Source organism: Tauraco erythrolophus, chromosome 22 (genome assembly GCF_009769465.1).
Source record: "Tauraco erythrolophus isolate bTauEry1 chromosome 22, bTauEry1.pri, whole genome shotgun sequence".
Taxonomy (NCBI): domain Eukaryota; kingdom Metazoa; phylum Chordata; class Aves; order Musophagiformes; family Musophagidae; genus Tauraco; species Tauraco erythrolophus.
The window spans coordinates 1,054,490-1,068,549 of NC_141486.1; the positions used below are offsets into that span (position 1 = coordinate 1,054,490).

The following is a 14,060-nucleotide window of genomic DNA, read 5'->3' on the forward strand; positions in this document are numbered from 1 at the left end:
CCTGCTTTGTGAGTCAGGACTCTCTGCTCTGAACGAGATGTGCCATCACATCACCCTTACTGGGTGCCCAGGTGCCCTCTGATAACACCTTTACAGAAACCTACAGCACCAGCAGCTGCTGAAGCCTCTTCAGTCTCTTGAGCCACGCAGAACTAATGCTCGCAGTTGGTTGCACAATTTAAAACATCTCTCCCCAGGGCTATTATTAGACACTTTTATTAGTGCTTTATATATTCCCAGTGAAGAAGGCTCCAGAGCAAGGCAGCGGGCTGTATAAGCCAAGAAAGAGAAAAACCAGTACTTGTGCTTCAGTTAAATAAATCACTCTAATTCCCATGTTAACTCTCATTGCCACATCTAAGCCAGCGAAAACAGCAGAGCCTGGTTTGAGGCCAGGAGTGAAGACGAGTTGAGAGCTTTTAACAAAAAGTTTCAACAGAAAACGCCCTGAGCTGCTTGTGCACGAGTGAAACCCAGCTGCCAGCTCAACGACCGATGGCAGCGCAGGGAGCAGACCCCCAGGCCTCAGCAGAAAGGACCCACATTTCAACACTTCTGTCCACATTCTGATGAAAAACAAATGCAGAAGAACTGTAAGGGAAACTTCTCAGTATTTTTTGCCAGATGTTTCCAGCTTTAGCTTTAAGAACAGTGTAACTGCATCTTCCCATACCTTTGACATAAACTGATGAAACAATACACTCGACTCAGCAGCAGTCTCCTAGAAAAACACCATCACACACCGAAATAAGTTTAAGTTTCTTGAAAACAGGACTTCTTCCACCTGCACCCATGTCAGACAATAAAAGAGGTGCTACATAAAGAGGTGCTACGAAGCATGCTTTAAACAGGGGAGTCCTGAATGCAACAGGGTTGTCAAATTTGTTGGCACTAACTGGATTTCTCTTCCAACGTGAACCCTCACGTTCTGAGTAAAGCTCTCACTTCTTTCTCAGATTTGTAAGAGAAGAAAGAACAAGCGTCCTCCACCCCCGTGGCCATGCTCAGGGTGCAGCACTCAGGGCTGTCCCACACTACGGGACAGCAGTCCTGGGTTACGAGGTTGGTGCAGACAGAAGCACCCCTAAAATCCAGACGCGAGCCGAGCAGTAACCACAGTCAGGCGAAGGAAGAAGATCCGCCTGCTGAAAGCATCAAGGACACGGGGCAGAACCTCGAGCAGACATCACCTGCGTCTGCCCATCCCAAACCTGCTCTCCTCCTCCTCCTGCTTGCTCACCACCATGTCCCGGGCTCCTGTTTCGCACCTGTGCTCTCAGGCCAAAGGGAATTGTCTCTGCAAAGGTGTTTCGTGAGCTGAGCCATCGAGACAAGTTTTCCTGGGCGCAAACGTAACTTAAACATGGGTTCATTTTCAGTCGTCAAACCTTGGTCTCTCAGGACATGTATTATGGGCATATTTCACAAAACTTAACTCCCAGAAGGCTGTAAGTGAGTCTAAATGGGCCAGTAGCCACGCACTGCACGGAAACACCCTGAAGGATTTCTGTGGCATTTAAATCTGCAACCAGAGCCACAGAAGTGAGGCGTCTTGCTCTTTGACACCTGGACTCATAATAAAAAAACATTTATTCACGAAAAATGCTAAGAGGGCAGGCCAGCACGGCTGCAGGGTGGAAGCCCCCGCCTTTGCGCACCACAGACATCCATCACACTTACTTTGTAAAAGCGGGAAAGGATTTGTAATCAGGGGACTCGTGGTTTCTGCAAAAAAGAAAGAGATTTAAATATTGAGACTGGCAGAGACCTGGCTGCATGCTACACAGCTCTGCCTATCTGCTCACTGCGCCCTACCCTTGCTCTGCACTTCCACGTCTAACCGTGGCAGGGTGGGGGTCTCCGTTTACTGCAAATAATGACACGTCCAGCTGTGAACTTCCTCAGTGTCTTGCTAAGGTTCTCATGGCTGGGAATCCACGGAATCTGCGTCTTTCCTTCCCATTTTGAAATGTCCAGAGATTTTAATAGACACTCTATGCTACAGTAATGGAAACGGTCACGTGGGGAGGGCCCGCAGAAGGGGGCAAGAAACTCTTTACAAATGTTTCTTTTGGAATCTCAGATGCAAATTCCCAGATTGACCATGCAGCTTCCTCAGACTGAAGCAGGGAAGGAAAAGCATGGTGTTTTAGCCTCACTGGATGGAATGCCGAAGGACAGAGTTCCTAAGCAGCGCTCGTTACTTCGGGCTGAGAACACAGCCTTTCTGTTGAGCACACCCTGCAGACTGCCTCTCTTAGGAGTTTAAGGAAAGGAATTTTAAGGAAAGGAATGGAAACCCTGGATGCTCAGGGAGCCCCCTGGTCAACCAGAGGCTGTCTGCATCCACTCCGCGGTGCGCTGGAGCAGAAGCGACTCTCAGAGTGTCAGACCCTGTGCAGTTTCCTGCAGTTTCCAGGTGTGGTCCTTTAGTGTCAAACCCCTGCAGAGGGGAAGAAACCATCAGGGTTAAATATTCCACCATCAATTCAGGGCATTTACAGAACGGTTCCCAGGTCCAAAGTTATGAAGTGACGCATTGGTGAATGAGGCTCTCAGGGCTGACTGGGACTGGTTTGCTTGGAAGGAAAATTGAACTCATCGACCTCATCGGTCGAGCACAGTGAGCCTTCGCGCGAAATATTTCAACCTGAGCTGTTGAAGAGGGCTTCAGCTGGCAGGGCCAGCCAGTAAGGAATGAAGATGAAGGCATGGATGATGCTTGGCGAAGACATGAACAGACAGTGCTATGGAACGGGTATGCATGGAAGGCACCAGCTGGATACAGAACGCTGCTGATCGCTTAACACACTTCTATTACTCAACGTTGCAGTAAAAGTGCTATTTGAAGCTGATGAGGTCTGTATCTGGAGGAAAATCTTCACTGAAACAGGCTCCTACTGTGGTCCTACTGAGCAGCTGCACAGGGCGGGCTCCTCTAGGTACCATTCTTTCACTACTTGTGCCCTCTGCCTCAGGAAGCATTGTACTGACTCAGGGAACACATGGATGCCCACTGGACTGTCGCATGGCTTTAGGCTTTAAAGGGCTCTTTCAGCATCCTAGAGGCAAGTAAGCTTTTGAGGGCCAAAATCTGACATTTTACTGTCCCCCTAGAAGTCAACTTGATCTGGAAGAGGCACACAGCAGCGGCAGACACCACTTCATACACCACAGTGAATTCCCAACATACTCTCTGGCTGCTTTCCAGCCAGAAGTGCTAACGGAGTCTCCTCGTTTTGACTGACTTCCTATACACATGAAAACCATGGTCAGACTGCAGCAGGAGTTCAGGCCACTTGCTAAACATTGCTACTATGGTATTTTAAGTGAAGAAACGCTGCTGGGATTTTTCTGGTCTTTATATTATGGGCCATTTTGTTATCCATGCACTGTAATGTCTCTGCCTCAGCACAGTCAGTCCCACTAAAGTCAACTACTCAGAGAACAGTCACGGAAGCGTCATAGTTTGAATGATTAATGATAATTTGTCTTGCTTTAGAGATCTGCTAATCTTTCACTCCATAGATTCTCCAGGCAAAACTGGAGCAAGAGTTCACCTTTTTCTGCCCATATATTGGTCTATCAGTGACCTTTTTTGCCACGTCCTGCCCAGCCCCAGCCTGGCACAGTATCTGTGCTTGAAGTCTGCAATCCACAGCTCATATCACTGGTTATTTGCTCCCAGTTTTGCTGACTGCTCACACTCTTGCCTCAATGTCTTTCATTGTATTGTCTCAATGCCCTTCCCAGTGTCCCAGAGCTCCTGAGCAATTGGCAGGATTTCACCCACAGAGACTTGCCACTGAGCGGTTATTTTAACCGAGATATCCTTCTTCCTGTCTACAAGTTGTCTGTTCAACATGTCAAGTCTCAAACAACCTAAATAGATGTGGCACCAGAAACAAACAGTTCATTCCTGGAAAGCTCAGTTCCACGCAAATGCCCAGCAGACACAGCGATTCATATTTACGTGAGCGAGCAAAGTGACACTTTATTAACTGAACCCTCTCCCTATGTCACTCTTCTTCTACTGGTGAGAACTGCACTCAGATGGTAATCCTTCATCTGGGGACATCATTTTTAGGCTGCTTTGAAAAATGCAGCCCTATGCTCGTGCAATTGTGCGGCCCCTTCATCAGCATTAGGTGCTCTGCACAGCTCAGTTACGACAATGTGGGAGCTCACATCGTGACAGCCTCACCCTCTTCCTCACTCTTCAAACTTGGTCATTAGCAGGATTGCACCTCCCAGCTCAGTGGAAAGGCAGCAGGAGCAGGCTTGTACCGTCTGCAAACCAACTAATAGATGAGAAAGAGATTTATCAAAAGATGAACCACCTGAATGAGGTTTGTATTTTGTTCTTCAGTCCAGCTGACATAACCCGCAAGACAGCTGGGTGCAGAGGCGTAGGGGGCTGGCTGTGGTAACATCCGACGGCGATCAACAATCAAGAATTATTATGCCCCAGGCATTAGAGCTGTATTCACCCACCAAAAAACCCGGCCCCAAAGTCTTGTCTTCCCAGAAGAAATCCAACCAGGTCTGAAGCTGCTGTATGATCTGTGCTCTGCGTAACTACAGAGAAAGCGCAGAAGAGGATCTACGGCCAACAACAGAGAAGGAGGAAGATCCCAGTGTTTGTAACGCACCTCGCTGACTCCTCCCATACGTGCACCATGACCGCCTCCACTCTCAGTGCAAACCAGCTTTTTTGGACTAGCTGGCAGTTTGAGGACCTGAACATCCTTCATCTGTAGCAAGACCATCCACTTGCTCAAGCCTCATGAACACACAGTAATGCTGACAACAGTCTCAACATAATGATGATAGTCGCTTCATCCCTGAAGTCCGCAGTGGGCACTGCTGGACGTCTTAGCCTGGCTTTTCATGTGGGTGCACTGCAGGACCTGGCATCCTAAGGGCAGGAGTAGGAACCGAACTCCTGTCGCTGCAAGAGTTGCATGGGGGACTGAAGCAGACATCATGTCTGCTCCCATCACCAGCTAACAAAGCTTCAGAAGAGATTTATATCACGAGTTTAACGCTGACTTGCACTCTGCCTTCTTGCTGCTTTCCATAAAACTAAAGGTTAGTTCTGCTCAGTTGCTAAGCAGGAAAGACACACTACCTATTTCTGTTTAAGAGACTACCCTGTTTAACACCGCTAAAACCACTGGTTTTATGTGGCAAGCTGCGAATGAGACATTTCTAATTATCCTTCTGCTTGAAACAGTTCCATGTTACAACTGCATGGGAAAAAGGATCCACAATATATTAGAACCATGGAATGGTTTGGGTTGGAAGGGACCTTCAGGATCATCTAGTTCCAACCCCCCAACACCTTCCCCTATATCAAGCTGCTCAAAGCCTCATCCGACCTGGCCTTGAACACTTCTAGGATGCTGCTTGTGTACATTTTCCCTAGCTAGATACAACTATTTTAAGTGTGTTGCATACACAGGAAAATAAAGTGCACTAGTGAAAAAAATGTTTTGTGCTTATAACTGGTTCACCAAAAAGAAATACAGCACATGAGATCAGGAAAGGACAGACTAACAAGTCTGTCCTTTCTGAAAATCCCGCTAAGTGTATGTTTAAAATTTGGTCCTACGACCTTTGAATTTTGAGAACTGGTACTTCTCAGTCTTTAAAAAAATTTTTACTTCTAAATTGAAAGAAGGAAATTAATTAATGTCTTAATCTCACCTTGGCTTGGCATGAACAGATCAAAAAAGAAGATATTTCCCTCACTCCTCTAGCCAGTTGGAGACAAACACTGCTGGGAAGAGAAGCTTCCCTGTGTAAATATGAACGAAAAGCACTGACATTTTAAAAACCATAAATGCTACAATTTATTTCACTGGAACTTATGACAGTAATAGTTACCTAATGCAGCAGATGAAATTGAGACATATTTATACAGCTTAAATCAACCTTGAAAGTTAAAAATATTTCCCAATTCCCTACATAATTTTAAATGTTGTCTCATTCACATTCAGAACATTTAGCAAGTTTAGACATCAATACACACTGTCAATTTCAATCAGTTTTTTGCTTTTAATGGCTGTATTTTAAGTTATTGAACTAAAGAACTTTGTTTTTTTCCATTTTGCTTTATTTTTTTTTCTTAAATCTCACAATTTCCTTTATCCCTCTTGGCCTACAGGTGGTGCAACTGCAAATTCATTTTACTAAGGGGTCACCTTTAGTGTCCAAAACAACAGATCAAGGCTGGATTATGTTGCAAGTTAGAGACAGTCGTTGCCCCTGAGGCTTTCTGAAGTCAGACAAAAAGTGAGACAATGGAGAGACCCAAAAGCTTGGGAAGTAACACATCTGTGGTTACACACGACATCACCGCAGGGCCAAGTCTGAAGAGTCCCAGTCAAACGCTGCTCTACCCACTCCAGCCACACACGGTGGCAGAGGAAGGCAGCAAGCCTTCACTATCACTGTAGAATGGTTTGGGTTGGAAGGCACCTTGAAGACCACCAAGTTCCAACCCCCTGCCATGGGGTTGGAACTACACCAGGTTGCTCAAAGCCTCATCCAACCTGGCCTTGAACACTTCTAGGGATGGGGCAGCCACAGCTTCTCTGGGCAACCTGTGCCAGTGCCTCATCACCCTTAGAGGGAAGAATTTGCTCCTTAGATCTAATCAAAATCTCCCCTCTTTCAGTTTAAAGCCATTGCCCCTTGTTCTATCACTACACGCCCTTGTAAAAAGTCCCTCTCCAGTTTTCTTGTAGCCCCTTTAGGTACTGAACACAATAGGTATTGAACACAATACATGTATTTACCCCTTTCCAGGGCTTTTTGCTTCCCACGCTCAGGCTGATAATCACTACCTTTTTTAAGAACAGTATTTCACAAGCTGGCCTTCAAATATTTTTGGAATTTAGTACTTAAAAACCCAGCACACATCAAGACTCAGCAAAATTACTACCATCAAGGAGAGTTTTCCTGAAAGCAGCTTAACAGCATCTTAGATTATTAACAGTTTACACATCACAACGAGCCAACTCCCTCTTTCGAGATCAGGGCATGTCACTGTTTTCTGGACCCTGCTTAGTTCAGCAGTGAATAATCACAAGCTTCATGAGACTTGGGACCTCTGTGTTGGCTGCCTGCACTCCAGACGCGGCACAAGGAAGCAATCTGCACATTTTAATGGACATTATTTTTAAAGCACTGTGAAACTTCCAGGTTTCATCAAAAAGGAAGTTTAAGGGTCTGTGGAGACTCTTTCCCGTTAATACAAAGGACACTGTCCCAGCCATGAGGCGGACAGCAGCGGAAGCCCTCCTCCACCCACTCTGCGGCTCCATCATGCCCTGCCGGGAAAAGGCGGCTGTGCTGGTAGATGGACTCAAAACACAGCCCCAAAGCAGTGTCTGCACTGCAGAACAGGAACCATTGCTGGTTTATGGGCAGTGAAGACGTCAGGTTACTCAGATACGCCAGGTACCTGCACTCACTGTGACAAGGACTGGGGCTGTGTATAGGGAAGAGGCATCTGAAATCCACATTTTGCCTTCTAGTTGTCTTATTCCCACTCAGGAGTCCCTACAGCATCGTGCCCAAGTCTATTTTAGGTGCCTTTAGCTGCTGACCTTCCTGCTCTGCTTGTCCTCCTCCTCACTCCAGACATGAGGTGGTTTGTGGCACTGCAAGTCAGGATGGTGACACAAGGAAAGAGCATAATGTACCCGCCTGGGTGGCCTAAAAAACCACTTCTGCTCTCTTTGATATCACTGTGACACAAAACTCACATCCACAGAAAGCAAGTGCTGCAGGGAATCAAGCATTTAACAAGGAAGGCCAAGCCACACAGCTCTCAGGCTGCTCAGCTGGGACCTACATTTACCTCCCAAACCTGGGACTGTTCTTCACAGCAGCAAGAGCTTGGTGATAAACAGCAGATGGGAGTGGGGAGGACGGAAGTGTCCGTCCTTCTGCCATTCTCAGCCACATTATCACCAGCTGCTTCTCTGCCTCTGTGAAATCTGCTGGCTGGAGCACAAGAGAGGACAAGCCAACAATGCCAGAATTACTCCCAAGAGTTCACATCACACGTGAACACTGAGCCACACAGAGTTTGTCCCACCACTGAAATACAGCCACGGAAAGAAGGAAAATGGGGAGGTAAGGACAAAAATGGAAAAGTCTTCAAAATGGAAGTTCTCGAGAGCTCTGCTTGGACACCCAAGCATGCAGATGCCTGCAGAGCTTTCCATGGCCTCTCTAATCACCTGTGCCACTCAGAGTGTGACATGGCGATGCTCCCTCAGGCTGCTATCAATCGGAACATTTAGACTGACTCCTAAGAATAAGAATAAAAGAGAAGAAATGGTTTGGTGAAAAGAGTTGGAAAAGAGCACTGAATGGGACACACAGGAAGCAGCACAAAGATGGAGTCAAGGGGGGAAAGCAGGCTGAGGAAGAAAAGAGGATGTGGGATAGATAAGGGAAGGGGGAAAGGGAAGATGTTTATACATCCCCATGCACCAGTCTGGCTTTGAGGAATGCGGCAGCTGCCTAATGCAGAAAAGAACTGCTTCCAACCAGAGCCCAACTCCCCTCAAACCAGTCCTGACAAGCTCCTTCCGTTTCCTGGCTCAAGAAAAAGTTTAGGTGAGGACCCTGCAACCCCCCTGAAGCCTGCCAGGCCCTAGACTAAGCCACTAAAATAAGCTGACCATACACATGGTGCAGACAGAAACACTTCTTACAATGAGGTGAGACGAGCAAATCATAGGAAACTCACTACTCAATTTTTAAGAATTTCTGGCTTTGTTTTGATTTTTACTGTGAGCTCATGTGCTTTAAACATTACAGTTCAGGTAGAAACATGTTCAGAAGGATGAGTGTGATGTGAGCTGGTACAAGGAGATGGCAGGGAGAATCTGTGGGATATGTCACAGCAGCAATGGGTCAGCATTTAGTGTGTTTCAGACAGAATTCAGTCTTGGGCTATTCAATACAGCCACTCTTTCCTTTTGTGTGCGTCTTGCCAGTGGCTGCTGGACCCCTCCTGTACTAGAAGTTCACTTCCCCTCCTGCAGCATTCTTGGCTTTGCAGAGGAGCTGTTTGATACGAAGGAGGATAATTCTGTCACTCCTCTGTAGGCTCTGCAGGGCTCGACAGGAACAATAAAGGACCAACGTAAGGCTGCTGCTTTCAAAGGGCCCCAGAGGAGCCAGGAACCCAAACGGTATATTGGCATTTAAAGACATGCACTTAAAGGCTCTGAAAGCCTTCAGACAAACCACTCATACTACCCACAGAGGACAAGACACGAGGAGGAGACCTGCTGAGAGGCAAGTGGCCACTTTCAGAGCAGTAAGTCAGGCTAGTAACTCTTGGCAGTCAGAGAACTTCACTGGTTTGTGTCGTGTCTAATGGCCTGGCTGGGCTGGCGGCAGAGAGACGCGGTCAGCCCCTAAGGAGTCCTGACTGCTGCTACCCAAGTGGAACAGGACTGAAGAGTACAAGGGCCTGAAACACAGACAAGCTCACCTGATGGGTTCTGCTTACATCTCTTTTCTTTAGGTTTTTCTGTCCCCGAATGAACAGCTGTAATTGTGGTGAATGCTCAGATTAGTACAGGAGTGTTCTCCAAAACATAATGCACAGTATTTTAGTAACAAGTAACATTCTTCCCATTCACTGTCACCCAATCTGCTATTGCACGTTGGTTTTCCAACACCACTTCGTTCCTTATCAACATGGTTCCAGAAAGCCCCTTAATTCCTTCAGAGGCAGACGTAAACCTCCCACAACAGATGCTATGTAACCTGCTCCAGGGAGAAACCCCTTCCCTTACCTGTCCATCCCGGCTAGCAGCATTGCAAACACCACATGTTCTGGTACTCTTGAACGAGAAATGGAGGGAGGCCAGCCTTTTCTGCTGGCGTGCTATTTATCTCTGCATCAATATGCCGAAATATTTCATCTGGTCTGTCTGTTATGCTCCAATTAGGGAGCATAAGACAATGGCAGTGTCCCACTTCAAGGCAGGGGGACGCATTGGCCGGATAAAAATCTTGTACAGAAAACTGCAAATGGTGTACCTAAACAAAATTGCCTAGGCCATGGTCACATTTAGTTACTGCCACTTGGCCTTAAAACTCAAAGGGGGCTCCAGAAGTGGGGTACATTTGAATTCCTTTTAGCACGTGTATCCTGGTCCCACATCTACACATTTGATAAGCTGTGACCTCCATGCAGCAAACCCAAACAGCTGGACTGCTGTTACAGTGATATGTGAATAACCTGCCACATTTAGCATCGCTGCAATACGCAAACTGCTGCTCTACTCATAGGGCTCAAACTTCTCTTACTTGTTGTGAATGGCTTTGCTTCACAAGGACTTCACTCGTGCACAGACAAAGAGCGAGTACGGCTTCATCTCCGTCCATATTCCCCTTTCTCTACGTCTTTGCTCCCCATTGAATCATCTGTGTTAAACTACACGGATCTTGGGAGCAGGATCCCCACATCATCATTTTTTACAGGCTCTGGAGTGCCAGGAACCTGGGGAGGACGGCGAAGGTGGCACCACCCCAGGAAGGCTAGCTGCCTGCTAGCTTAAAGGAGGTACCCCAAATACATAAACAATCGCTGGTCACAGCTGAATCCTGCTCTGGAGGGGAACGTGGTAAGCAACAGCAGGAGGGAGTGAACACACTTACCGCTGGAGTTCTGAGAATTGCTGTTGGTTTCTTCAAAGTTGTTTTGCGCTTTGCCTTCCACTCTCCTGCTGAAAGCACTTTCTGCTGGGTGGAGAACAAAGCAGGGATGGTGACTGGTCAATACCGGATGCAGAACCACACACACAGGAGGCAAGACAACATGCTCCTGCACCACATCATCGCATACCCTGAACACAGCAGAAAGGTCAAACACCTCATTTGGGAGGCAAATGGGCCAGACTCATCGATGGGATAACAGGCAGATACTTTTCTTGGATGCCTTCTGGCTGAGGTGGCCCAGATTGGCTCTTAGGGAGCCCATGAACACCAGTCCTGACTGAACCACAAGGGTCATGGCTTCCTTCCCTGCCAAAAACCCCAAACCCTTATCTTCCTCTTCCTTAAGACAATATGCAGCCCTTAAAGTCTCTGGCACAGGTGACCAGGCCTGCAGAATGAACATGGGTCGTCACCACAACATGCAGAATGTCACCCACAGAAGCACTATGCCAGCTCTCTCTGTGCTTCCCAGGAATTTGCATTCCCTTCCGAAACACCCTCCCTGAAAGATTCAAGCGGAGGACTGACGGGCTGTCTCAGAGGCCGCCCACAATGTCTGGAAAAGCTACGGTAGATCCTCTGGTCCTCTGTGCTTTCCAACAGTGAACTCCCTACCCTACCCGTCCCCACGGCCAAGCCTGCAGGCCCTGCTGCTCTGCACCGTGCTGCCAGCCGGTGCTCTTGGCAGTTCACTTGCTTCGCACACTTCAGCAACAGCACAGGGCAATTTCCCAGTAACTGTAATGGGAGGGCTCCTCCAGCATGCAGAGGTGGTTCCTGACCCTGGCAGTAGCTGCAGTGACCTGAAATGTCACTGCATGGCACAGCTGAAGTCCCTCCCACCTTCATAAGCTGGTGTCCATAACTTCAACAGTTCTAATAGGGTGAGGTCTCGTCTCACTTCAACTAGGTTTGCAGTGTCTGGGCAAACGTATTTACTGTAGTGACTCAAAGGATAAACTAGAAATAAAAAAAATGAAAGGTGAACTGGCCAAACTAACGTGTGTGGTCTATGCTGTATAGACTCTTACCACATGTGGACTCATTCATGGAGTCCACTATCACCCAATGGGTTCATCTGAACGTGGCTTAGCAAGGCTCTGCTGCGCTCAGCAGCGTGCAAACCGTACAGGGAGGGAGTTTGGGGAAAGAAGTCTCTCATTCAGGAGCGACGGGGACTGTTGAAAATTGGTATCAGATCATGACTCCATTACGTATTTCTGCAGACCACTGGAGTGGTCAGAACTGCTGTCATGACTTTCATAAACGGGACCCAGCTCCCTGCAGCCTCCCAGGCTCCCTGTGCTGAAGCGTGGCTCAGACACATGGGCTTTACGTCTGCTGTGGCTAGAAAAGCCCTCAACTGCATGAAGTTCCCAGTCCATGAATTTTGGTCTGGCCAGTCCTTAGTGGACCCTTCCATGCCCTGAGCAGGCTTCTCTTCTCAAATTCTCTATCTATGACATTCCTAACTCTTTCTAAAATGCAGGAGGACAGGAAAATTTGGTAATCAAATCAGTTAAAACAGAATCATATAAAACAGAGCTGAAAAGGAATTGGAGACATGATCTAGTCCATCCTCCTTGACAGATAAATAATAGGAACAAGAGGCCTTGAGTAAGTAGAACATCAGATGGCACAAGGGGAAAAAGACACCACGACAAAATGGATTAGGCCAATCTACCCATCAAGAGACCCAGGTTCAAATCCTGGCTTACGTCACAAGTGAAAGTGAGTTGGAGGTCTCAAAAAATGTTTGGAAAAAATTTGCCTGGTGGTTTTGTCCTCGTCCTCTACCCTTTTCTTTTTCTTTCTTTTTTTTTTTCTTTTTTTTTGCCAAGTCTGGCAATAAATAAAACTGGTTTAATGCACCTCCTTGGACTTACTGTACCCATCAAACAGAGGAGAGGGCAGCTGTGTCTCTGTAAAGTAAAATTATCCATGCAGAGTAATTAAGTGCTACTCTACTAAGCGTCTGTGCACAGTGGCAGTGGAGTGGTACTCCACCCTCTCTGGTGGTACTCCACCCTCTACCTACCCAGGCCCACGTGGAACACCTCTAACTGCAACACTCGGAAGGCATCCCTTCTGGAGACTGTCTTCCTGATAGGTGCCATGGTCAATGTGTTTGCACCAGAAGCTCAAGAAGCCGCTCAGATTGCATTTGTACAAGACACATCATGGAAATGATGCCACCAGATAGACGGGGTGGAATCCCCAGACTGATGTGAGAAGATCAATCTACCAGGCTCAAGCATCATGTGATTCCTTCCTCCGTACAGGAAGAGAACAGCTCAAAGCTTTAACCAAAGGTACTGACACACACTTCGTTAGAGAGGTGGGGGGAAAAAGTGCTTTTAAAATAAACATCTTCCAGTTAAAGCTCAGATGAATCTGGCCTCTGACCCAGGAAGGCTCCAGTTTTTCCACTTTCATAAGAGACATGAAACTGGAAGAAGTTGTTGCAAGTTTAAGCAAATAACGAAAAATATTTCATTTAACTCCTAACTTGGTTGAACTCAATGGACCTCGAATTAGTAATAAAATCATCTAAATGTTTAATAGGTTCATAGCAACATGGAATCTCAGGGCTCATTGTAAGAAGACTCACTCACTTTAACATCTGGTAGCTGCAGATGTGCGTGTCATCTAACAAAAAGCATCCTTGTTCAGCATCCTGTGGCCTGGAGAGCCACCACAGCCACCTCTGCTACTCGGCTTCTGGCCACGCCAGACGTTTCATGATCATTTAAACACCATCTGCTTAACCAGCCCTTCTTCTGCTCTGAGATGGAACATGTACCTACCAATCCCACGGATTTAAGAGACTGCTTCTCTGCTGCCTGGACATAGGAATGCTATGTCTCACATCCTACTTATTAATAGTTATTTTTCAGTGCTCTTTGCATTCTTTTTTTTTTATCTTTTCTCTTTTTTTTTAATGTTTGATCTTGTCTGGAAGGAGGAAATGGGGACTATGGGAGGATCAACCTTAACTTGAGTCTTCTAACACTTCTGTAATGGTTCTGTGCCATTAATTTTTCTGCTGGAGCCCAGCTTATCTCTCAGTGGTTCCTGTGGGGAGTGGAGCACTGTGAAACCACCTCGACTCCAGTTCACTTCCTCAGGCCTAACCCTGAAGATATTGCCTTGAGGGAAGCAAACACTAAATGCCAAACAAAGCTGAAAACCAAACAAAAATCCCCGTACCTGACAAACCACTACATCAATCCTTGTCAGGAAACTCTCCTCAGTTTGTGACACCAGGATTTGAAACAGGGTCTTTTGTACCTCGTGGTTAG

At 46.9% G+C, this 14,060-nt stretch overlaps 1 protein-coding gene across 1 annotated transcript in view; it reads right to left on the reverse strand.

Moving 5' to 3' along the window:
* The window catches only part of ZNF618 (zinc finger protein 618), a 164,826-nt gene that overhangs the window by 13,559 nt on the left and 137,207 nt on the right, over positions 1-14,060 (reverse strand). Inside the window, exons 14-15 of the mRNA XM_086625442.1 lie at positions 10,699-10,782; positions 9,524-9,580 (exon numbers count right to left, since the gene is read on the reverse strand). Of these exons, the coding sequence (XP_086481568.1) occupies positions 9,524-9,580; positions 10,699-10,782 (141 nt within the window). The remainder of the gene's footprint in view (positions 1-9,523; positions 9,581-10,698; positions 10,783-14,060) is intronic.